This window comes from Haemaphysalis longicornis, unplaced genomic scaffold, assembly GCF_048455015.1.
Source record: "Haemaphysalis longicornis isolate Haplotype H1 unplaced genomic scaffold, Haemaphysalis longicornis Haplotype H1 scaffold_9, whole genome shotgun sequence".
NCBI classification, from domain to species: Eukaryota; Metazoa; Arthropoda; class Arachnida; order Ixodida; family Ixodidae; genus Haemaphysalis; species Haemaphysalis longicornis.
The window spans coordinates 122,586,810-122,613,712 of record NW_027526460.1 but is presented as its reverse complement, the minus strand read 5'-3'; the positions used below and the strand labels follow the sequence as shown (position 1 = coordinate 122,613,712).

The 26,903-nt window shown below is 46.5% G+C and overlaps 1 protein-coding gene across 1 annotated transcript; it reads left to right on the top strand.

Annotated features, from left to right (window-relative positions):
- Positions 1–3: 3 nt before the first annotated feature.
- LOC144152011 (uncharacterized) lies at positions 4–24,742 on the top strand. The gene is made up of 5 exons (XM_077683196.1): positions 4–285; positions 1,712–1,869; positions 4,247–4,387; positions 5,644–5,760; positions 24,614–24,742. The coding sequence occupies exons 1-3, from the start codon at positions 127–129 to the stop codon at positions 4,380–4,382; spliced, it is 453 nt and encodes a 150-aa protein (XP_077539322.1). The 5' UTR covers positions 4–126; the 3' UTR covers positions 4,383–4,387; positions 5,644–5,760; positions 24,614–24,742.
- The last annotated feature ends 2,161 nt before the right edge of the window (positions 24,743–26,903 follow it).

Here is a 26,903-nt window from a genome sequence, read left to right as displayed (position 1 = left end):
GAACACGCATGGCAACACGGCAACACACATTACGCAGCGTTTCTTTTCTTGCGCTGGTCGATCGTTGTCGTATGCACGTAGTGTGACCGTGTAACAAAGCGTAACCGTGTAACGTTTTCGTTCAGTATGTTTTGGAAGGTAGAAGAGAAGTGGTTGGGCCTACGGTCGAGCGTAATTTTTTTGTGGTGGACGTCGACGACTACGAGCGTGGCGTGGGAAGTGTTTTGGCTCGGCGACAGCGAGACGCGGGAAGATTATTCGACGGCACCATCGTTCACACGACCGGTAAGTGTTCTTACCCTTAAATTGTGCATAACAGTGTCTGAGCGCTTTTTAGCAGTTTTACATCTGCCACTAACCGCAGAAAGTAAGGAATGAATATCGGCATGCCGGCTGAGCCGTCGGAAGGCGCGGAGATCCGCTTCACCGTATATGGCGCCGACGCCCAAGAAAATGGCTCGTATTACCACCTTGCACATTTTCCACGTAACACGCTCTATTCAGGACTGTGCTGGCTACCAGTTAGTCGGGTTAGGAATTCATCTGCATTGTTCGTGTCGGCGTCGAGTAGTCGCCAAGCCACATTCTCACGTACAGTCGGCAAAAGGCTTTAACGCGCGAGCGGCGTGCCCCGGAGTGCGCGGGAGACACGTAGTGATAACGCCTGGTTTAAGATAGGTAGAATGTGTGCATACCAGGCCCGTATCAGCGCGATGGCTGTGTCCCTCCTCGCTGCACCCGTCGCCTTGGCTTCAACGCCTTCTTTTACCGTAATAAGCGCTGTGTGCCTGCGCTGCCGGGCCGAGAAACAAAACCGGAGATTACCCGCCTTAACGCTCGTTGTGCGAGTTTTTCGTCTGCATTAGCCTTGGCGCACAGCTGTTACTTGCGTTATCGTTACGCCAATAGCTGCATGAGTCCCTTGAGCGCCACTGTCCGGTTTCAGTGCTCGGCTTTGCATGTCACTGCTGACGGGCTCACGCCACAATACTCAATGCACTGTGCAAGCGATCACGGCCCGATATCTAGTTACTATAAAACACCGGCAGCGATGCGTTTTCTGCTATTGTCGTTCGTTGTCTCGCATACAGGAAAACACTCCTGTCTAAATTGCGTAGGGCGCCGCAAAAAAAGCGTTGCACGTAGTTAAACGCAGCCAACGCTCTACTACCAATCGCTCATTTCCGCTATTGTTTCCCGGCCCGGCAGTGCAGGCAGCGCTTCTCACGACGAAAGAAGGTACGGAATTCAAGGCGACGGGCACAGCGATAAGGGAAAGAACCATCGCGCTGATGCGGGTCGCGCATGCTCACATTCTACCGGTGTCAAACCAGGCGTTCTCACCAAGTGTCTCGTGCGCAGTCTAGAGCACGCCGCTCGCGCGTTATAGACAAGCCTTTTGCCGACTGTACGAGCTTCGAAATCGTGGTTTTTCTGTGAAGGCCATCTTGCCAGCAGCCACTGCAGTAATGTTATTTGTAAATGCTCTTATCGAACATGACGCACATAAATGCCAAGGCGCTAGAATAGCCACCGCTTTCAGATATGTTTATTAGGGGAAGTCAATATTTGCATGAAAGTTGACCTCATAACTATCATTAAACACGTGTAAAATGACACTGAAGTGTGCTTGTTGCTCTAAATAGGTGTCATTATGGTGGACGAGGCTCGGAACAAGTATGGCATGTTATCTCTTGACCTCTCATTGCAGGCAGACAAAAAAACTGCGAAGGTCGGCATCATTCTTCGAGCTGCCGCAAGGGACCAAGACGCTGTAGCAGTTTTAAGGAAGAGGGTCATGCAATTGGAGGCCGAGATGCGGGGGCTGCGATCACTCGACATGGAGTGGCCGGCAAGTTCGTTTCACCAGTGCGTAAACAATGCTCCATCTGTGTGCATGGCTTCTTATCACTATTATGAGCTAAGCAACGTACCAGATACTGCAGTTGCTATCATGCTTAGTTGGCTGTAATGTCAACTGTTGCAGGAAGGTTTCACTTCCTCAAACATGCGGCATTACCATCTAAGGAGCCTACTGCCTGATTGAACAGGTTCCTTTCTTTGGGTGGGTGAAAACAAAACTGCCCTGCAGCACGACCTTGTCACGTGGCTTCTATACGAAGATTTTGAGCTATTGGTTTATCTAGTTGCTAGCCATGGCCTTTTTGCAGGCACTGCATAAATTACTGCCCGTTGAAAGTGCTTTACTCGCTGTAAAGGATTTTGACAATGAGATTGTTTGGAAGAGAAGGCCTAGCAAAAAAAATTCATAAAACTGCAATTCTAGTGAAACTGCAGGAACATGGCAATGCTGCTTTATGTTTTGTAGCAGACTTGCTAACAATGTGACTATGAGTGGGCAACACAACTTATTGCTCTATATTTTTCATACAGCCCCAACCCTAAAAGTGACTTGTTAGTCTCATAAAAGGACAATCTGCACCTATGTAGAATGACTTGTTTGCAATTTTGTGCGTGCTGAGAATGGTATTGACCAACCTTTAAATTCATTTGAAAGCGGAGCAATTTATTAAAGGCTGTGGCTAGCGTTCCGTCCAGACGGAACGATATACAAGTGCTAAAGTTCCGTTGAGACGGAACGGGGCGCTGCGGGTTATGCTTCCGTCCAGACGGAATACGTCTGAGAGCTTAGCGTTCGCCGGCGTGAAATTTGTACAGTTCCGTCTAGATGAAAGGAAAACCGGCTGATTAGACGACGTGCTCCGTCGTCAGATTTGGTGTAGGCGTTGCGCTTCGGATAATGGCAGTATTGTACCGGGTTCGATTCCCCCCGGACATGCTTTTTTTTTTCTTTGCGTGGTTGAGCCAGCGTTTTGCAACAGTTAACTTCTTGCCCACTTTACAATTGACGCGGGGAGAGCAGTCGGTCTTGATTTAGCACTCAACCGGCTGCTCCGCTACCGCTCAATAGAGCGAAGGCCGACGTGTCCATCGCCAGAGTTCCGATCACCTCTAGTTCGTAATGGTGATTCGGTGATTCGTAACGGTGACTCTAGCTAGTCAATGAGCAGACGTTGTTTGACCGGTAGGGTAAAAATCTACAAAACTCAAGAAAGGCGATCGGACGGAGCATTTTTTGCCTGCGAAAATGCGCCGCGCACGCCACAGGCGCGCTGACGCTGCAGCGGAACCACCAGTACGCTGCGACCGGCGCGGCCAGTGGCAGGAACATGGCGGCGGCGGCTTCGGCCGCGAAGTGGTGTAGGGAAACTATGGTGTCGGGAGCACGAGCGACCGCTCAAAATGCCGCTCAAGACACGCACGAAGTTGCTTGAGCGGTAAAGGAGCTTATAATTTTTGGGGAAAACGGTACTACAAAACATCATCCGCACAGCCGCACAGCTAGTAAAAGCGCCCATGCAGTATCTGCCGGGGTGGTGGCCTAAAATCTCTGGCGGTCTATGCTGGCGGAGCCAGCCGGCTGAGTCGTGCGCTTCGAAACTGCCGCCATGAGGCGCGTGCCTCCCCAATGGCGCAAGTCGCAGGCTCCTCCCACTGCCGCGCGCGACGCGCGTCATTTTCTGAGTGAGGCAGCTAGAAGACGCGGGCGTCAAAAAAAAAAAACCCGCTTCACAACAAGCAGCGAGGGCAGTCGTTCTTGATATTCACCCAGCTGAATGAACCACTTCTGCTCATTGACTAGCCTGAAGAACCGTTAATTAGTAATCACCATTACGAACTAGAGGTGATCGGAACTCTGGCGATGGACACGTCGGCCTTGGCTCTATTCAGCGGTAGCGGAGCAGCCGCTTGAGTGCGAAATCAAGACCGACTGCTCTCACCGCGTCAATTGTAAAGTGGGCAAGAAGTTAGCTGTTGCATAACGCTGGCGCAACCACGCAAAAAAAAAAGAAAAACCAAGCATGTCCGGGGGGAATCGAACCCGGTACAATACTGCCATTATCCATTATCCCAGGAGCAACCCCTACACCACATCTGAAGGTGGAGCAGGGCGTCTAATCAGCCGGTTTTGCTTTCGTCCAGACGGAACTGTACAAATTTCACGCCGGCTCCGTCGGGACGGAACGCTAAGCTCTCAGTTGTATTCCGTCTGGACGGAAGGATAACCCGCAGCGCCCTGTTCCGTCTGGACGGAACTTTAGCACTTGTATATCGTTCCGTCTGGACGGAACGCTAGCCACAGCCTTTATTAAAACTGATTGCCTGTACTGCGTATTGTTTTAAGAGTGCAACACTTTTTCATGTGACTCTGGCACCTCTCCAGGGAGGGAACAGAGTGGACATGGCCTGCAGCTCCCTGCCAGCATGAGCCCTGCAGAACCACCAGCACCCGACACCAGCTGCGCCAGCACGAGCCTGGCGGCACTACCAGCACGAGCCCTCTATGGCGCTGGCTGTGAAGAAAGTAGGTGTTTAACGCTTTCTTTCTGTTAGTCCCAGAACTTGGCTTGTTTTTGCTACTGCAGAAAGTAATCGTTTTGTAAAACATGGGGTATGCTCGACAAACAGGAGGGTCACGTAAGACAACTCCAAAGCGGCGGACTGCTGTGCAGCTAAAACAAGTATAGTGTGCCCAGCACCAACAGCAGTGCTCATCAATATTTCTACGCTTATGTGTATTTTGTACTTTTATTGTTTCTCGCACCATTCGTACTGCTGTAAAATGAATATGCATTGCATTTATGCGCAAATAGCTCATTTGGAAAGCTTGCAAGCCGTACCTAATTTGTGTTTGCTTTTGCCAGCCTCAGCCAATCGCACATCTGGGCACATAGGATATCTAGGTTCTGTTGCGGGAAATGAGCTAGTGGGTTGCATGACCATTCCCTTTTTCCCTACTTATATAGCTTATTTGGGTGAAGCGCACATTAAAAGTGGTGTCACTATGATTTTAACGTGGCAATCTTTCGAATGAACCAAACTGGTGATGTGTCTGCATGGCCCCTTTAGCTGAAAGTTTTACAAGCTGGCATATACTTTTGAAGAGAAGTTTTATGAGTGTGATGTTATGCTCTGCAGTAATATAAATGAGAAAAGCACCACTTCTTTAGCACGGGGAGCATTCGTTTTACTGCGAAACAGTCTGTGTTTCAAACCCCCCCCCCTTCGGGTTTTATTGCAGTGAAGCCATGTTCTGGGTGCCGCTTGCTCTTGTCAGTTTTGCTAAGCACACACATATAAGCGGTTGCTGGTTTACGCGTGCACATGCGGGGACCAGAGGAAGGAGGGTAGGTCGTGCATGCAAAACTATAGGTTTCACACCCTCTTGCATGTGGAGTCTTACACATGGATGCCGAACAGCCAAATGCGACCTGTCTGGTGTCTTCACTGGTCGAGCAAATTGGGTTGTGTGCTACGCACACAGTAAGGGAAACAGACAGCCCCATGTTTGTTTGCTAGAATAAAGCTCGAGTCTGTCCAAGTTTAATTCAGTAAAACGACTAGTAAGTATGCTGCCTTTTAGTTATGAACAAACGTGGTTTGTTTCGTGCACTTCGTCGACTGCGCCCGGCTTCGCAGCTCATCTATGTGGAGCCGTTGTGTTTAGTTCTATGAAATGGCAGAGGTTAAAAACACAGTTTTGGCAGTCTAATTTGCAGTCTTTTTACGTTGTTTGCCATTGTCTTGCATTACATGTATTGTTTTGTTCTATTGATGCAGATCCCTTCTGGCACTACCTGCAGATAAAGAGCTGCGAACCAGGGGACATGCCCAAGCGACACATGCTGCTAGCGAGATATCTACCACGAGGGTCCGTGGATCTGCACAAATAAGAAGGTACATGTTTACTAATTTGGTTGCTGGAAACCTAGGCCAGTGTCTCTTTTTAAAGGGACCCTGCAGCACTTACATCGACTACTCGGAATGTAGTTTGGGGTAAAGTCTATTGTCCTAGAAATCGCCCTTCCAAGAATTATGAAAAGCCCTTTACTGTCACCGAAACTATGCACGATTAGAAATCGCGCATAGTTGTTCTCTCTCAACTCGACTGCGGACAATGCAACGAAAGCTGTGTGCTCTCTCCTGCAGAGGGGGGCGGCTTGCAGCGTTCTCTTCGGCTTCCTTGGACATATCATAGGCTGGGGAGTATTCTCTGCAACGTGGAGGAGGGGGGGGGATGTCAATTCTGGTTTGGTGCCACAAAAAAGCAGGCATGGCTGCCTGCTTGCAAGCGCGCGCTCAGGCTGGTAGAGCGTTTTTGAAGCAATAAGCAATTGTTGGCTAGTGGTCTCGTTGAAAGGAGAGTATTGAGTTTTTCACTCAAACTCCGTGCGCACTCAGCAAAAGAAATACCAAACTGCGCGTGCAGGTTTAGGCATAGAAGAGATTGGTACACAGCGCCGATGACGGCGAATCCTCACAAGAAATGTGAGAAATGAGTCGCAAAGTTGACCAGCGACAGCCAATTGAACAGCCATGGCCGCAATGACGTCGTTTAGGCCATGCCAAGAGCGAAGAGTGCGCGGTTGGTTTTTCCCCGTCTTTCCCGATTTGTGTGCTCACCGCTTCACATGGACTGGTAATATTTGGCTCAGGTATTCCTGGCAGTGTAATCTAAACATTGTGCAGGTTTACTGGCACTGTTTAAAGAGTGTTGCAGGGTCCTTTTAATCCAAAATGGTCAGTTACTGAAACAGAGGCATTTTTGATTGTCTGCATTGATAGCTTGATTGTCTAAATTGACACGGCAACTATGCACCTCGACTGAGAAGACTGCAGTTCACGCTGCGCGCAAATTTTGCATTAGGGAGTATCGGCACTTTTTCTTTTTAATGTCTTTAATTTGCTGAACTTTTATCGTTGCTTAACTTCACTTAGATTTATGAGCTGGCTTATACTCTTTGGGGAAAGTTTTATGAGTATGATGTCACGCTGTAGTAATTTAACTCTCGTTAGCGCTGGAAAATTGACCGATTTTTAGGGGTCCAAGAAAAATTTTTTTTTCTGCAAAATCATTGGTAAGAACTAATTAAGATAAAAAAAATTTCCACGCGTGGTGCCCGTGCCATGCGGTGAAGTCCAACCTGCGTTTCAACATGGGCAATTTTGGGTGGTTCCCTGGAAGAAATCTGGCGATTTGACATTATCAGAGGCACCAATGTGTCCCCGTGTGACGTAAAAACATTTTGTCAGTGACTGACTTTGCATTTACAGCCAGCACAGTATTCGGGACAAGCACGCGATGCGGAAAAACATGCATGGAGTTGAAAACGAAACTCCGTGATTGATGCTTGTTGACGTTCACTGTCAGTTATCGCTAAAAACATAAACTTGCGGTTTATGATCACCTTCTGACTCGCTATTGTAGCCTTGCTTACAGAAATGCGATGCAATGCGCTAAAATCGAAATGCTGAAATGCACAAGCGCCACAAGCTTCTGGCTAGATATCTCGCGCAGAATTTCGCTGATCTGCGCCGATAGGAGGTACATGGGCTTGTTTGCCAATTTGGCTGGTGTGAACGCCAGAGCCAGTGTCTCTACCGTTTTAATACTAAACAGTCATTGTGAGAAATGGCGGCATTTTTAATGGTGGATGTAATTTGCAATGTCGTTTTTGTGCTTCATGAGGTGTGCATTGATAGTTTTTTTGTGTCTTTCTGTGGCTTTCTGCTGCTGTACAATACATTAGTGGCAGCCTGTAGCTATTGGTGGCTTTTCCCTGGGAATGTAGTGTATTTACTATAAGGTTTTTGCAGCTTGAGACAACTTTGCAGCGTTAGAATGGCGCGGATCATATATAATGCTTGTAGTTAGGGACGGTGCACTTTCGGCCTTCGGCAAGCCAATTCTAATGGTACTTGTACTTGTTTTTTCGAGCCTGGAGCTGTGTGTGCATGAAGGAAACTAAAATAAAATTTTTGTATTCTCATCAGCTTGCGTGTGCATGGGCTCGTGGCATATTTGGGCTGTCTGAACTGTTTACTTACAGTGGACAGCCCAAATACAGTGCATGGCTGGATTCAAAAATACTGATATTTGCTGCAACAGAATTGTTATGAATGCATTGTGCGACAGGTCAGGACTGCAAGACGCCAGGAATACATAACACAGCATCAGGACTTCGACAAGACAGCAATGATTCTCGCAGTAGAGCATCAGAACTGTGACATACTACAGGATTACTACAGGACTACGTCATACTACAGGATCACTACAGGATTACTACAGGTCTACGACATACTACAGGATCACTACAGGTTTACTACAGGACTATGACATACTACAGGATCACTACAGGACTACAACACACGATAAAACAACAAAATTGCTACAGGAATACTACACACGACAAATGTCAGAATGACGACACAACACGACGACTGTACGACAAGACTACGACGGTACGACTGTACGACACGCAAAAATACGACAAACGACATACTACAGAAATTTTTCTGTTGTCATTTTCGACTGGGGAGTCGCAGAACAAACAATTGGAGCTGCCCGAGGAACTAGAATTTAGCACAGCTGCCGTTGACGGCATTCCCGAGCCTCCCTTTTAATCATACGCTTAGGCCGGGCTTGTTCCTTTTTGCTTTCAACTCCACTCCGTTTACGGCATTCCACTTCAATCATAAGGTGGGTTAAAAGCGCGTCAAGCTCACCGTCAAAGGATGCCGGTGGCGCAGCTCCTCCGTCGACAGAGGACTCTTTCTCTCCAAGACTTGATCTGTGCGAGCTATATGCTATCTGTCGGTGATAAGCAACGACAATGTCTGATGGCAAGGCTCTCAGTAGCTCATCAGTCATCATCGTCGAGTATGTGGCAGACGAAACCTTCAGAGCCGCAAGTCCACGAGCATGACACTGCACGTGGTCCAGCAGTCGTCGCAGTCCGCCGACATCATTCGAGGACACCACAGAAGGAAGCACTCCAAGCTGCGCTAAACGCTCCTGCACAATGCGGACGGTGTCACCGAAGCTTCGCGAAAAAATCTTCTAGAGATTGCAGCCCGGCAATGGATGAAGCAGCCGACCCACCCAGCAGCAACCGTTGGCAATTGAACTTCTCTCCATTGTTCAGGCTGGAGTTTGTGGATGGCTGCTTTGAACTGCGTCCAAAAGCTCAACCACTGGCACTATGCTCGCCTTTGAAGGTTTGCTGCTCCAGCTTCGGGAGCTTTACGGAGCCTACCTGCCGATGACGCTCGTCACAGTGAGACTCCGCCGCCGTAGCTGGGGCTGTCGATCCAGGCAGCCGTTAACCACGCCGAAGTGATTTCTCCTTTGCCTTCAGCTGTCCCGCATGCCCTTGGCGGCGTCATCATACCTCAGAATTGATTCAAACTCAGCCGCGAACCCTTCGTCGGGTATAGCGTCTTCGAACAGGGCATTCAGCTTACTCACCTCATCATTGTTCGACTGCAGCCGCTCTATGAGTGAGCCCCACGTTTCCACATCCGCGGTTTATAGTACTGTCTTAGCTTCATAGATAAGCCTAGTGTTTCTGCCTACGAGCCATTCTCTTTTCTTTCAGCTTGTGCGTGTACCGTTGCTTGCCTCTAACTGGTAGACACAGTCACTTCTTTCACTTCGTTTGGTTCTTGATCTCCCGATCTCTTAGCTCCGACTTCGTTCGCGGGTTTACAGGCACCACATGTTGCGGAAGAATGGAGTCCTTAGCCGCCGCAACGAAAAAATAACTGTATTTTAATCATATGGACTTGCTTGTCCCTACGATCATGGCGTTCGAAAGTTCGTCCTACTTCTCATCTTCCTTCTTCCCTAGCGTCCTCGAACCAGGCCCTCTTCTTCGTTTCGGTTAGTTTGCTATGTGCGACACAATAAATTCTACAGGCCTCTCCCATTGACTTCCAACTGCTCCTCCGGCACAGAATAAGTGTGGGTTGGCGAGAACTCCGCCAGAACTCCGAAATAATGAAAAGTAAGCTATCTGTGTCCCTCAAAATAAAAATCTACAACCAGTGCATAGAGCCGATTATGATGTATGGAGCTCAAACTGGGCGCCTAGTAAAGAACTACAAACCAAATATCGGCATGCTCAACGGGCCATGGAACGTTTGTTGTTAGGAATAACATTCATGGAGAGAAAAAAGTTCGTAATAAAAGGCATATGATCACTACCCAGAATAACCGCGTCGTGACTTGTAGCGGACGTTATAAGGCACAGACGACATTATCGTGCTTCGACTCCGGGACTCTTACTCCTGTTGTCCAAAATCCAGAAGAACTATCTCCCGCAGTTATAGAGTGTACAGCCACGTTGACAAGGGCAACGAAGGCTTCTTCAAGGAGTAAATTTTTTTTTGGGCGAACTTGCGCTGCACAAAGAACTCGAAGAATGCATCAGCGTCGAAGAAAGCAACAGAGGGACGCCCAAAGGCTATCGTCAGCGAATCGAATGCCAGGGCGCTTTTTCGACACACATTTAACGGTAGCGCTGTCGTTACTAGAGGATGTGCTAATACAATCGGGCGGACACGGGCGCTGGTAACAAAATGTAATTAAGTGCAGCGTTAGCAGTCCCCCACCCCTCCATTTTATTTGTTTCATCGCAGCGGCTGAGAGGGAAATTCAGCAACGCTTATAGGGAAATCGATTTCAAAGATCTCCTCCATTGGAGGCTCGAGAGGAGCAAAGATTAACAATACCAGTGTACAAATATTATGCAACTGCCCCTGCAGTGGTGGAAAAATTTCTAAAGCGAAGCTTTCTATTTCTCATTGAAAGCGTACGTCGCTTCAAAACGCGCTGCGGAAGAGCCAACTTTCACTGACTATGATCATGTTTGTGAATGCAGTGAACGAAGAAGACACTTCCCGTGGTCGCATTCGAAACTGGGACCCTCACGTTATGCAGCTGACGTCTATCCGATAGCGCCATTGTAATACGGTCAAAGCAGTTTGGATTTCGAGTGGCGTGCATGGACGTGCAAAGTCATGCCCCCTCCATCTAACAACGGCCATGGTTAGAGCGATGCGTTGTTCATGCGAATTAACTCCAATGAAGAACAGTCTAAGTCAAACCAGCTGCGATAAAAAGTTCAATCTACGGTGGTCCAAAGTCTAGGATCAGTGAGTCAATTGCCAAACCGTCTGAGAGTCAACGTTCAAACTCAGACGGCAACCCACTGCAGGAAGGCAAACTGGCAATAAATCATGCACCGCTCCGTCCACGGAGGAAGGATATAGTAGTTGCTTCGTGCCTCCGTTTAATGAAGACGACGATTGAACGCTAAGCTTTCGTTTCGCGAAATCAAATCGCGAAGGGTCAAAGTCGACGGAGCGGCAATGAAATGTGCACCCGCGGGCCGGTCAAACTCAAATAATAATGAGTGAAACTCCTAAACGTTTGGAGTCAAAGTCAAAGTACAAGCTCATGCAACCGCAGAGAATCTCTCACGAGAAAACTGCGCGTTCATCATTAAACGAAAGGGTGCGTGATTTTATTAGGATGCGTCTGAAATTTCCCTTTTCCTCATACACATTCAATGCCTTTTTTCGGAGAGTCAGCAGTTCACTGCATTTATTCAGCGAATAGCTCGATGGCGAACTGGCCTACGGCACTTATTATTGTCCTGCGACGAATTGCCCTCTTACAAATTGTCTCTATATATATTAGTGAAGTGGGGTAGTGGTCACTGCCATATGGGTCCGTTCCCACGCCCCACTCAAGACAAGGAAAGAGGACTGCGGAACCAATGCCAAGCCAATAAATTAGTATGTTTTGGGTCCTATAATAACGTATGTGGGCTTATGTTTGTTGAATAGGCATGCTCTTCAAGATGTAAGGAATTTCTCGATTAGGCGACCTCCGGCATCTGTACGAGAAGAGCCTCAAGGAGAATTGTGTGCATTAGGACGCCTGTTAGTATGTATGGTTCGGGCAGCTGGTCAACCAAAGCGTAGATGTAGGAGCTCAAAAGTTCTAAATTGGGGGGAATGCATATGGAGCTTACCGTTATCAACCTATTAAATATTATTGTGCGAATTGCTACAGCCTCAATGGCAGTGTTCAGGGTGATAGCGTGGCATGCTAAGGATTTCTGGGCGATTATGGCCGCACCACCCGAATAGTGTGTGCAGCCATCCCTGTCCTTCCTGTATACCATATAACTATTCTAAGAATTTGTTTTTTTTGGAATTGAGGTGAGTTTCTTGGACACACATATTAATTGGCTAATTGGCATGCAGTATCAGATTAACATCGTCAAAATTTTAAAGAGGCCTCTGCAGTTCCATTGGATGATGTTTTCTGTTCCTATCATAGAGGTTCAGGAGCTACCGGAGTCTGTTTGTGCGTGTGTTCATGTGTCTTTCGGGGCTTGTACTCTCGGAGGGGGCTTTTTGGTCCTTTCTGTGGGCCTGGACGTCAGAGGCAGCTCCTTTCGCTGCATTGCAGGCAGTAACGGCCCGACGTCTATCTCGTCGTCAGATGTCCTTGGGGTGCCCAACCGAACGGGCCCCCTGAACTTGGCCCCATTCGGGGGCCCTTCGTTTGAACCGCCACCGCCGAAGGCGTCGGGGGTGCCAGAGGTGGCACGGGCAGTTAGTTGGTGGTGGACGCCGATGCGGGGCCCCCGGTGTCCATCACCTCGGCGACTCCCCACGCACTGGAGGATGGGGAAGTAGCGGCGGGAGCGGCACCGGTCTCGACGGATGCGGCTGGTACCACAACCACTGCTGCCTCAGCAAGCGGTGTGGTGACGAGTTGGGCTGCCTAAATCAACCCAGTGAGAGGCGGGGAGGGACCAGGTCACACTCCCTGAAATGGGTACCCGTGGAAACCAGACGCCGCTCCGCCTCCTGCTTTTTCGTCGGCGTACCTCCCCAGGAGGAATGAGGCAACCTGTTTCGCGCCTCTGGGAATGTGATGTTTTCAGTGACGTTCACATTTATAATCTTCTGTTTAAACTTGCATTTTCGAGTGTAGGCAGCAGAAGGTCCCTGGCAGTTGGCGCAAGTGATGGTTTGTGATGGACAATTGTCAGAAGGGTGTTCATGCTGGGCACACTTTGCGCAGGTCAGACGGCCACGACAGGAGTTGGTTCCTGTGTCGGAACCGCTGGCACTTAAAGCAGCAGCGCGGGTTTGGAATGTAGGGACGGATGGAGCACCGGATAAAGCCTGCATTTATATGTTGTGGAAGAACTGCGCGGTCAAAAGTCAAGATGATGTGCTTGGTGGGAATCCTGTCGTTTCTGCAGATGATGATGCGTCTCACGGCAGTGACGCCCTGACTCTCATACTAGAAAGGACCGTAGGAATTTAAACGTCGTCAAAGAAAGGCCGCTAGATCCATCTTTGGAAAATATAAACGAAAGGATTCACCAAGCTTACTAATGCTTAGAAATAATATCAGTTCGCCAGAACGCAGGCGCGAAGTTAGTCGCCTCCAGATTTTACATAGCATCATAAGTGGGAAAATCGGACTTAAACCACCTCGTTACGTAACTTTTCTTGAAGCCCGAAAGACCAGACATATACAGAACCTCGCCATTACGAAAATAATTTTTAATACAAATTCTCACATCAATAGTTTTTTTGTTCGTATAAAAAACGAACGGAATTATCTTCCCCTTAGGATTTAGAATCAAGAAACTTCTCAGAAGAACTGGAAACTACTTGCCTCATGAATTACATTGATCTAAACATGGGGTTGCGATCACTTGTTCTTTATAAGAAAATTACCTGCTGTTTTTTTATATTAGTGCCTTTTTTGTGGTTGGGGCAAGGCGTTTTGCCCCACTGATTCTATTTGTGTTGTTCTTATGTCACGGTTGTTGTGCTAAGGCACGTATTTTTAAGTTTTTATAACATGTTATAGGTAGCATCCTGTTCATGCATTGTTTGTATTCGTGCTCTGTACTGCCCTCCCTGCATGGGCCAGCATCTTGGCCTGCAGTATGAATAAAAAATAAATAAATGACAATACACATTATTTGCTCTTTCTTGAAAAGAATGCTGTGAAAAAAATAAAAATAATTTTTTTTGCTCAATAGCCCCACGTCCAACTGCCCCACGTGACCAATTGTCCTTCGAAAAATGGCACAAATACGAAATGCCCTATTATGAAATGTCTTTCCACGAAGAGTTTGTACACCAAGAAGACGGCTTTAAGGCTTGATATTGTTTTAAGATAAATAATCACTCTAGTAACGGCTTAGACATTGAAGAGAAGATGCTCATTATGCAGCTTTGATTTAAAAAGGCTCCATTTGTGTGTATTAATTAAAGAAAAAACCCAGTTTTCTCAGAGGAGTGGTGCAAACAGCTGCAGTGTGATTTGAAATCTAAATTGCCACGCAACAATACGCAAGCGTTTTAGGACACGTACACTTAGGCACATCGCAGAATTCTCAAGCTGGAAATGGCGGCCTGGTTAGGGATAACGGTATTTATGGTCATCTCTACACTGGTTATCGCAGCAAATATTCAGCATTTTGAAGAAAAGGCCCCATCCCCTGCTAACGGCCCTTTTGCTTTGCGACCCCGACAATGGGAAGACCCTACCTGGGAGGCGATATCTAAGGGCAAGTAATGTTGGTTTTCGTCGTCACATTCGAGGCAAGAACCAACAAGATTTTAGTAGTTCCGTTTATCGTGCTTGACATGTTTTGAGCACTTCTTTGTGCCTGCTGAAATTCTCCGTTACATTTCCAATTATTTACGATTTCTTCGCAAGCACGGAAATTTCTCGAAATCGTGAGTGGCGTCTTTAGACAAAAACATCCACGCTGCAAAACACGTGCCCTCTCAGCAAGACCAAACCAGATTTTCAGACATTTTGTCACGGCTCCCAGCCCGACCAGTTCTCCATCACGTGTCCAGAAAAAATGCTCAAGTACACAGCATAAATGCTTTTGCACAAATCACGTAATTGACGCGTCAGCATGCATGGCATAAGAACATAAAATTTTATAATTTCCTCGACAAACAGTAAAAAGGTGCCGAATACGCATTCACTCACACACTCAGTGTGCCCAAAACAAATAATTCTATTTCTGTAAACCAATTGGCCCCAGGCGTTTCGTCATCGACTCGTTTTTAATAGGCAGCTTGTTTACATAGGATCGTTCGTCATGGGCCAGTTTGTCACTGTGAAAAGTTCAACAGAAGGGAGAAAAATTGTGTTCTCGGTGTTTTCTAGAAGTGAACAAGCGGTGATAAGGCATCACTCAGTTTCCTTGTATTGGTGTCTAAAAAATTTGTGATGATAAGTAATTTACTCCATCGGTAGTTAATTCATAGACCCCGAGCTGGTAATTAACCCAAAATTAATCACAACTACATGACCCAAAATTACACGAAAAGAAACATATATTCGCCCAACGTTTGCAACTTAAACTGATGGTTTCCCCGAACATATCCGAACCATTCGCTTTATTGCAGCGCCTGTTCACAGCTTGAAGCGCTCTTGCAGTGAGCAGACTTTTTTTCGTGTTGCTTCTCTTTTCGGATTGTGTACCACATCTTTCTGTCCTAATGTGGATTCAAGACATTAGTTCAAAGCAACGCTGAACAAGAAACATACCACCCGCCGTGGTGGCTCAGTGGCTAAGACGTTGCGCTGCTGAGCACGAGGTCGCGGGTTCGATTCCCGGCCGCGGCGGCCACTTTTCTGATGGAGGCGAAAAGCAAAAACGCCCGTGTGTACGAGATTTCGGCGCACGATAAAGATCCCCAGGTAGTCAAAATTAATCCGGAGCCCTCAACTACGGCGCGCCTTATCGCCTGCGTTGCGTCGGCGCGTTAAACCCCTCACTCAATCAATCAAAACAAGAAACATACAAGCCGCACCTATGAAAAGGAGGCACGGGTTCTTCTTCATGGCCGGTAAATTTGGTGGTACGTCCGTGACTCACTTCGTCGCTCTAGGGTCGATAACGTTGTATCTGTATTTTGGTTCGAACCACATATCCAACTTGTCTACAGTGACTAGCATGTATTGGTGAAATGCGCCGGATGTATAGTCGAAAGGAGGAAAAAACAGGCTGGCCCGAAACCACTGGAGTCTCAGAGTCCTTGTTGCGTAATGTGCAGTGTTAAAACGTCTCGAGGTATAACTTTCCGTCCTACTCTCCGACTGCAGGACAGGAAAAGCGGCAACAACAAAGGAGGCAAGGGCGCGGGTTTTTCTTCGCGGCCCCTGTTCCTGGACGTTTTCTTTATCTTGCTACCTCCTACCGCATTTCCTTCGTTTGAATCGTTAGCCACCCTATCTAGTCCTCTGAGGCTCATATGAAATTCAAACAAATGAAAGCGTCGGAATTGTTAATGTCGCGCATATGCCGAACTTTACTATCCCATGACATGGCCTATGACAAATGGCCCCAGATACGAACCGGTCCAATTACAACCGACTCATTACAAAACACCATGTGTCGATCGGGCCACGTACTCAATTATAAGTGAAACCGTTTTCTCGACCCCTTTCCTTTATTAATTTCTTACGAGCAGTGGAAGGGAAAACGTGGCAGCTCTAAACCGAGTTTTCAAGCCTCCTTTGTCGATATGGCCTCTATCTTTGCCTCCAGCTTTACATCGATAGCTACCCCAATCCCCTAGACCAAAAACTTGAAAAAACACTTCAAATGCTGCAGATATTTGTAAAGTATGAAGAAATCCATAAAGGCTCAAGCTAAACCCCTCCCTGAAAATAATCAATAATTGAATTTAACATTGCGCAGATTTATTCTTCAGGAACAAATTTACTTTGTCTATTTTACTTGGCCGAAGAAGAGTAATATTTAATTCTGAGATTGCATAGGTTTACGTCAGTGAAATATACTTAAAGCACCCGAAAAAAGCATTCAATATATTTCAGCAGGTAGTTGAAGCATTTAAACAGTTAAAAATGCACTGCGACAGACTCTTACCCCTCTTCGTCCTAATCTCTTAAAATCTGTTGGGATTTCTACCTCCCTAATATGGATTTTTCCAGTCCTTTCCTCCGCTCCAGATCCTTTCAATGTTTTCGTACTGAAATTTCTAGCTGGCGCCCACAATTCGCATGAAACACTACGCCACTTACAGCAAATTCCCGTAATTTCTTTGGCACTTTCCTGCATTCTCTCGGTTATACTATACTATTTTAACCAGCCTACTTTAGACACGAACACACTCACTCTCATCACAACGTTTTAATTAAAAGAGGTCTAGGACCATCAGTATCGCTCATTACTCCAGCACTACGCCCGGTCGTCAACATTATTTTCAGGAATTCTCGATACTCTGTCGAAAGTTTCTAAGGCATCAGCCGCCGCTACGTCCCACAAAATCTATTCCCACTCCCGAATCGGCGGCCTAAAACCGTTCTAGTGAACGAAAATTGCCAGGAAAAGTGCCAGTATCTGCCTAGCTTCCTTTAGGTGCGGAGAGGTTCAACTGCTAGGCTTGTCGCCGTAGATCATCCAGCTGCACGCACCCAACACAGATATTTCACAAAGAAAACACCCTCCCTTCGTACGCCACGGCTTCCTGGCTTTCGAGGTAGGGCTTGGCGTAATTTTTAAGGATTCCTTTTTCCACCGGTTGCTCACTAGTCACTCTTCTGTAGACCCCGCAAAGCTTGTTCGGGGCCAAGAACAGATGCTGCACACCAGGCCATCGCACTATCTTTTTTAGCGTATGGCTGGCACCAGGAACATATAGAACAACCGCTTTTTTTTTTGCTGCTTTCTGCCTGCGTTTCTGCTGTGGTGATCTTCCTCAGGTCGCTCAAAACTTTGCTCGCTATGCTGCCGATAAAGTTTGCACGCTATACTGCCAGGGCATTCTTCACCACGGATGTGGCGACCGCCCGCTTCACAACCTTCGAATGCACTGATGAGTACGCGAGCTGATTCGTCTTGGAAGGCAGCTTCATCGACTTCTTCTTGGAAGAAGTCGATGAAAAAAGTAGAAGTCGATGAAAAGAGTTTTTCTCTTCAATATTCTCCAGTGTATATTTTAGTATAACTACGCCGCAACCGATCAATCAAGTCTCAAAAATGACAGGCATCACTCTCAATGTACACAAATATCCAAAGTACTCCAGACTCTCTTCCATATTCTGTTGTTTCCAGATGGTCGTCACATACTGTGCTCTTCCGTTCATTTTCCCCAAAACACCTACTGAACCTTAATGTTGAAACTATGGGTATGCCACAAACTTTCGATGTAGCTTTCGCCTACAAATATCAGCTTCGCTGAGCTGCATGCACTTTTCTCAGGAACGCGTAAGACAGCGCAAAGTTGTGAACGTGCGAATTAGTGTTTCTGTGTTTGTAAAATTTGTTTTTACTTCTTGCAGTTCCAAAGTCTTCCGCGGACAATGTATACCACCCCTGCATATACGAGAAAATTTTAAGTCTGTGAGCACTGTGTGTTTTGAAGTCTGAGGCTCACATTTTCCAAGGGTCGCCAGTGAAATTCCCATTCAAATAAACGCGAAGAGCCATTTGTATTCACTTTCTTCGTTGGCTGCAAATATGCCCGTTATTAGGTCGCACGCTTGCCATTATTTTCTTGTTATTTTGAGTTTATCAATACTCCAAATTATCAAGTATAGAGTGCCAAGTCGTTCGCGTGACGCAGCAATGAAAAGAATAACATTGGGATATCGTTCTAACGTCTAATTTGTAAATGAATATATTCATATACCATATTTACGCCTATTCCTGATCACAACTGTAAATAAAATATAAGCTGCCATAAATATTCCTCCATACCGCACATATTTTTTGGGAAGTTCGTGGTTTGAATGGCAAAAATATATTTTGTTTTGAGGTTCTGGTCCTCTCCATCACAGCCTAGAATATGCAACTTTTTAATAGAATTCCCGCGAATAGTTATTTATTTATTTATTCAAAATACCTTACAGGCCCAGCAGGGCATTGGGTAAGGGGGGCAAAAAGAGCAGATAAACAAAAAATAAGAAGAGAAGTGATACAAAAACTAGATATATAATACAGCAACACGTCAGTGAAACAAGAGAAAAAGAACATGATAACAGCTAGCAAGAGTGGCAAAAAAATAGGAACAAGCAATAATAGCATCTAGTGTGGTAGCCGCAACCGCAAAAAAAAGAAAGAAAAAGGAAAACATCATGGTGCTAACAGAAAGGAACGCCAGCGTCCTTGTTTGATGGTTTTACATGGAAAAATGCTTGTGCAGGTGATTGCGGAATGTTTCTGGGTTAGTCAGCGATACGATATTATCAGCCAGATCGTTCCACAACCGGATAGCACGTGGGAGGGCAGATGAATTGAAAGAGTTCGTGGTGCCGTAGATTCTGGTGAAGCTGCGTTGATTAAATAATCCGCGTGATGTGGAAAGAGGGGTTAAAGTGGGTAATGGGGACGGGCTGGCACGATTAATGTATTTGTGAAACATGCATAGAAACGCGATTTGCCGTCGGATATGCAATGGTTCTAGTGAAAGATTATGTTTGCATTTTGTTATGCTTGAACTGAAGCCATATGATTTGGATATAAACCGAGCAGGTAGCTTTGCAGCAAACCTTTCCTAAGCAAGTGCTTTCGCAATAATTCTCTGCAGTTTAACCATATAGCCTCCTGATGTGTACTTCTCGTTTGGATAATATAAATTACGATTTAGCTCTATCCCCGAGAAACAAACGGCTTCACGTCAAACCCGCGGAAACGAAAAACGAATGTAGCGGTTAAAAATTCAAACTTCTATTTCTATTCGACACTACAGCTTACAACTATTCCCTTACAATAAACTGTTGCTTTTCTCATTTGTGTGCAAAGTTGCTTCATAAAATCAGCCTCATTGGTTCCGGTGCAGATGTAAACTACCCTACTAAATATTACGCGCATTTTCACGCGGCAATAGGAATGCTAAATAACATACTCTGTCATTGGAATTCACTACCGGTTGATGGCAAAAAACTTAATTCCTCCAACATATTAACCGGCTAAAACCTAAAAGAAATAAACACCCTGAAGGTCCAGCACCAGACTTCAAGCAGCCAATGTGACTGCAACGATGATTGTAAAACATTTCAAAGTCAAAAGACAAAATTGCCATTATGTGCAATACGGTTACTTTGTTCTGGTTACGAAACAATCAGGCGATCAAAGGCTCCGTAGGAATATGAAGGCGCTAATCTATTTTCTTTGCTATGCAAATCATATGAATTTGAAGGCGTCTCTGCAAGCAGTGATAGGTTTAGGTTTTATCCAGCTTGACAGAAGTTGAAACTGTTCACCTCCATAGGTTTTTAGTTTCCCATACGCGGCTTGTCGACCTCCCACGCGGGAAGTCTGCGTTGCTTCGTCGGAGTGGCGATCGGTATGGGGCAGGCGACGGCAAACAGTTGAAGCACGTTGAGTCTCGGTTGTTGTTGGACAGGTATTCTTAGACCTCAGTAGGGCGATGGCCATGTAGGGGGCGTGGTGCGTCATCGGAAAACCCTCGCAAACCGAGCCTCTTGTAGCAGAAAAGATGGTAGATGTGGCCGCGCTCTACACAGTGATTTCACAGCAGACGATTATCGAGCGTGCGCCACATGTCGGTCTTCCTTGGGGCGATAGGTGCATCGCAGGTTGCCGGGCCGGCGACAGGGGGCGCCTGTACGGAGCCTGGTGACGATAGGGTGCAGTTTGGCGATGTCGACAGACACCAGCCGCCTAGACAATGGCATGCGGCTGGCGGGGTGCTTCTGGCGTCGCTGAAAGTTCCAGCGCTTGCTGCACTTCTTCCCTAATGACGTTGCTAAGGGAAGTGACATGGGGTTCCGGCGGCAATGGGAAAGGTTTCGGCAGCTCCTTTCTCACTACTCAGTGATAGTGTCGCAAAGGCTATCTGGTGATTGCGCATGCTATCGACGTATTTCGGTTTGGACGCGCCCCAAAGTTGCGGTAATACCAGTTAGAACGCATTTCGAGGGCCTTCTGTATTGTTCTGGCTTCGGTGACGAATTTGGCGACGGTTTGGGGCGGATTGCGGACAAGTGCAGCAGACAGCTCCCCCTTCATACCGCGTATTATTAAGCATAGCTTCTTTTCTTCCTCATTGCAAGTGTCAGCAGGCCTGGAAAACCTGTTTATCTCTTCCAGGAACACAACAATGTTTTCCTCAGGGTGTTCTGTCCGCATCTGCCACAAGACTTCGTCCTTCTTTTTTCGCACAACAGCTGTAAAACTGGTTACAAACTGTGTTCTGAATTCGTTCCAAGACGCTGGGGAGCTGCCATGGTTTTGGAGCCAGATCAGTGCTGAATCTTCAAGGTAGAAGACCACTTGCCTGAGTGTCTCCGCGCCATTCGATCGGTTAAACCACCTGTCCCGTTCGACTTGCTCCAGCAAGTCTTCGGGATCCTCGGAAGGTGACCCATGGAATAATTGGGGCTCGCTGGCTTGCTGAAGAAGGTGGGCAGGATTGTAAGCACTGGCCTTGGCGCCTGCTTTCACCATGGTGGTTTTCACCACGTCTTGATTCTTCACTTTATCTGGAAGCATCCAATCATTTGCTGAATACCGTGCCCTGGTCGGATGACACGAGTTTGGCTTGCTTGTTGGCTGATGAGGATTTAGGGTGCATGTACCAAGCACCACTGCCACATGTCACTTAGCCAAAGGCTGCTTTCAGGCTGCTGTTTTGGCAGAAAAACAAGTTTATTCGAGCAAACTTGTGCTCTCCTAACAACTCCAATAATACACAGGAGTGAAGCACCAGTCAACAAAGTGACCTATGCCGGCGAGTGTCGGCGAAACAATGCCGCAGCGTCTTCTCTATGGGCATTCATTTTGGCGCGGGTGTTTCTCGGGCCGTCGAATTACTGAAGCGAAATGGAGAGACGAGCTAGTTGGTGAACATCCATGAGTGTCTGTTCTCTTCCCTTCTCGTCTGTTCTCGTACATGAGTTCTCCTCCCTGTGTCTGTTTGCGCTTAAGTTTCACTCGTCGAATTACATCTAGGACACTGTCAATAAAAGATGAATATTCTAGGCTAGTGGCTTTAGCGCGAAACATTCTCCATATAAAAGGAGATAATTCGTGCGGCGAACGGAACGAATGGAACATGCGCTGCACTCGGGACACAGACAACACAGCCCGGTGCAGCCGGGAGGTAAAAGCAAGAACATAAATAAACAAACCCAATGCATGGTTCGTGGCACTATTCTCTACTTACCAATCAATGACATTTTGAGACTGTGACGTAGAGATGTTGCAACTGTTCTTATAATTCAACATAACAAATCCCGAATATATCTAACCCCCAACGTTGGAGATCCCACCAAACAGACAGATTCGCTGGACTTCCCAATTTACAGGGAGGGAGATTCTGGGTTTATGATCAGGTCCGCCTTGGCCACTGGGTTGTAGTAGTCAAAGCTTCTCTGAGAACGTAGTCTGATCAATGGATTCAGTACTTAAAATCGGATGTCGCCAAGTTGCAGCAATAAGCACATCGGATGCCACTTTAGAAAAAAATTTCTCACAAGCACAGCACAAGCTGAAAGCAGACCTACTCCTACGAAGAAATCAAGAAAGTGCCGCTGCGGGTTACTGAAGTTATGTCTGGGTTGCATCCCAGGACACCCAAGCTTGTACATGGGCGCCAATTAGCGTGTTCTTGTCGAACGTGCCATCACCGCCCTACGCTTCGTGGGTATCTCCCCATGCCTTGTGTGAATCCGCCTTCAATGCACCGGTTCATCAACTCTATCCCCTCACATGCAACTCTGATTGAGTGGAGACAACAAAAGAGACGACTTCGGCAGCGCGGCCAGTGAAACCGGTATTGCACAAGCGTCGTGAGTCAAGCATTCAGGTGCGCCTCGCGCTTGAACGAAAGGTCTCCCCATCTCATGGCGCCAACACATCCTCTACCTCGGGGTCACGTGGGCAAGCAACCAGGACTGCTTCGAGGGATGGCGGAGCCCATGCGCGTCGGCTTGTGGGTCTGTGACTGAACCTGTCTTTTGGGAGTTGAATTCCCTTTGAGAACTCTAGGGATGTTTGCTTGAACAAAGAGGCTGTGTTGCCAGGAGCCGAGTGTTGCTCGCAGCGCAATTCGTTCGAGGGAACAGCATCGAAATTTCTACTCATCATGTATATACTAGTATAAAGTTTTTTTTCTTCATCGGCACCCTTAGGTCTTCTGATCAACGCATCTGGACACCAGTCACACTTCCAAGATGGATTCCAGAAGCCGCATATCACACACACTGGTTGGTGGGGAAGGGCGAGGACAGCCCTCGAAAAATGCATTTTGTCCGCCCTGTTTTGCTGTTCTCTCCCCGAGCATGCCCGGAGAGCACAGATACGAAGTCGGTGTCGGTCACCGCAAGATAGTGTCAAGCTTTGTGAGATTTCGAAAGAGGGTTTTCTTTAGTTTGTTCAGGAAACCGGTGCAGATAGGCCTGCAAAGACAGTGAAGAGGCCGGCAGCTTTGCTGCAAGATCGAATGACTTCTTTCTCCTTTATGCCCTGCTCATGCGAAACCCCGCTGCCTGCTCTCTTCGTCGTCCTCGTCGTCTGTCGTAAGCACGCGTGGCATTTTCCGCCATGCCCTTTACCGTGGGAAACTCAACATCCTCCCGGGCCCGAGCAGTGGTCGTGCGCCTCCAAGGGGTATAAGCGCTGTGTAGCCCGTCGGATTTGGTGGCCCTTTGGGGTGGTGATGAGGAAATATCTATCGACGGCGTATCTTCCTTGGAACGCGTCAACGCCTCTGCCGAGCCTCCATCGCCAGCCACATACCCGGAAATCGCTACTCTTCTTTTCTTTTCACTATCTTTCTTTTCTAAATTAGTAGCAGTAACGACCTGGGTGATCCCCCCTTGCTTTCCTAGCGTTTAGGCCTACTTATGTCCACCTTCCACGTTTTACATAATAACAACAATATGATATTATACTTAAAGCTGCGGTGACATTTCGATAAGGTAGGACCTCAACTAGAACTCTGTGAAATAAATCACCAACAATACTCAAGAGTCACTCTTCTACTTTCCGTTTTACCTATGATAACCGTATCGTTGGGCTTCAGAACGTGGGAAGCAACGCCGGGAGCATTTTGCGTCAACTTGCACGTAGCGGTTCTCGACGTAAATTGTCAAAACAAAGCGACACTCCCACTTCGGGTGCATGCCTACAGTTGCAACTCTTGTCGCGTTGGCTTTGGCGTCAGTTCAGCGCACGGCTGGCAAACAGGATGCCACTATGGAGTGCGCCGCAGCAACTCTTTCGCAATGAATCAGAACTGCAGGTGAGGCATACATGAGAGACCTTGATGGCGTTCAGTCTCATTTATTAGCTCCCAGAACAAGGTTGCAAAGTTTCTTGATTACACGTGAAAAGCAGACGCTAAATGGGGTCTTTTGGACATAGGGTAGCTTCAAATAAATAAAGGCGGATTGCATGCCGGTACACTTCGGGGAGAGTTAAAACAAGCCGCAGACGGTGTTTGTGCCTTGGTCAAGCGTCTCTGTCTTTTAAGATAAGAAAAGTATTTTTCACCGTCGCGTTTCTACGTAAGAGCATCGTTGAACATTACAGTGTAAAGCTGATGGGCCAGCTTATTTGTTGTTTAAAGCGATTTAGTGTTTATTGTTCAAAGTTCATTCATTAGGGTTAAAAATTTACTTGCATTGTTCTTTGTATTGCCGCTAACAATTTCCCCATTCCAGTCATGATAGTCATTTTTTCGTGCGCAGGCTGCAGAAAGAGAGGAGAGACGTGGATGCCTTGCGGGAACCAATGCGAAGTGAAGTGCTGGAACTACGGGAAAGAAACATGCACTAGTCGAGAAAAGAAGATTTGCAAGAAAGGAGCATGTGGCTGCAAAGAGGGGTGGTGCAGAAATTTTATGGATGAATGTGTGTTGTAACAACGCGTACGTTGCACAGGATGTAGACTGCGATTTTCACAATGAAAAGCAAAGAAGTAAAAGAGCTGTTGATCCCGCGACGAAGCTTGGTGAGTCAATTATTCTCCTAGGCACACAATTGTGTGCACTTCATAAATGAACCTTCACTACAACTAAAAACGATATGGGTTTTTCTCTCACTAAGTCAATACAATTGTTATCTCATTGGAATGACACGAGACGCCATAATTGGCACGAAAGCTCCCTCCAAAGGGAAACTAAAGGATACAACTTACTACTCATTTTCCTTTTCTTACAAACATGACCATGTTATCATTCTTGGTGTAATGCGCCAATGACGGCGTGAGTAGTGAAATATACTGTATTAATTATACGAACGCCCAACCTGCGGCCATACATTGTCGCCACTATTACTTGGGACACAAATTATTGTTACAATTCTCCTGCAGTGAAGAATACCCCAAGCCAATTCCCACTAGGGCATTCTTGATTTTCAGGAGACAGCAGTTTCTATTCTGATACGTAAGCGGAAACTTTAGGTCTTTCTGCATATAGCTCACTGAATTGTTCCTCCAGGTAAAGCTTGAAAGTATTATTACTTTCCGCGACCAACATACACGAAGGATCATTAGAAAATATAGAGTTAATAGATTGGTCAAGCATGCCCAGAGTATGTAGCGCAAACCAAACTTCAGGCAATTTCAGGAAAAATGTATTGCCGCATCGTTATACGCTATATTGCTACCTTGTGATTCGCGGATCAGGTTACTGGTTTCGCGTGTTTGGGTGTCTGTGTTCTACTTTTCTCCGCCCTGTAACATTCCTGCCCTGACGGTATTGAACAAATAATGAAGAGCTGAGCGCGCACGCGTTCTTTTATTAAGGAATACAATAAGATTGTTGTTTTTTTCTTATACAAAATGACAAGCTGGAAGTGCTAGAGCAAATGCGTGAGAAGGTAAAATCAAAAAGAGCCCGGCGCCAGTTCGTGCGGTTGTATGCGGAAGAATGATGATGATGGTAGGATGCCAACGCTGCGAGGCTAACTGGGGCAAAAAGCGCCATAAAAGTGGTTATGAGGGGTGAAGACTTAAACAATAAATTTGATCAACAATAACAAACGTTAAATCAGTAAGGACAATGACGATGGCTGGTGGAGAAGCCCAGGTTGTGATTATGCTTTGTATGAAATTAGGTCCAAAAATTTTACTTCAGCTAAATATTTCAAAACTAGCTTGACTCAGAATGTAGGACCGTCACAAAGGAAACACGCTGGGTGTGCTGGGATGTGTAGTCTGCATAGTTGTGCGAGGTGTTTCTATGGTGTTGTGTCAAGTGACTTGCATTTAATGAGTATGTGAACTGTGATTTGGGCCTCATCGCAGCTGCTACACAGAGGTCTTGAAGACCCCCTGAGCAGATACGAATGTGTAAAATGTGTTTGCGCCATCCGCAGCCTAGCAAAAGCGCCTTCTGTGCATCTGTTGCGCGAGTCAGTGGTGTATGTTCCGAAGTGCAATTTATACAGAACAAAATACTAAACATATAAGAAAAGCATTTGGAAACTTTTGTACTTTGGAAGCGGAAACTCAGGAAATGGTGGTGGTGGTGGTCTTCACTAGATTTGATTTTTCATAGGTTTCGGCTTTGTCAAGACAAATATGGTTAAAAAGCAAAGCTTTGTCCATACAATCTCAGTTAAATTGATCTACACAATCCACCCTCCTAATTTCCAAAATTCAAACTGCCAAACAGCAAAGCCAAAGCCAAAGTCCATTCAACTCCGCGAAAGTCCAAAGCCAACACTGAACTACGGCTCCAAAGTAGGTGCTGTTAGCCCTGAATTCGATGATAGCGCAATCGCATAGGCGGGGATTTTTTTAACGCGGGGAAGCCAGGATCGGTTTTTTACGCGGGATGATATTTTTCTTGAGGCGACCACTCCCAGAACCGCCTGGTTCGCTCGTTACCTCCTCGGCCCTTTCTCAAAAATTTCTCACAATAGAACTTCCCCCTCTCCTTCGCCAAGCGGCGTTTGATTTATTTATTTATTTATTTATTTATTTATTTATTTATTTATTTATTTATTTATTTATTTATTTATTTATTTATTTATT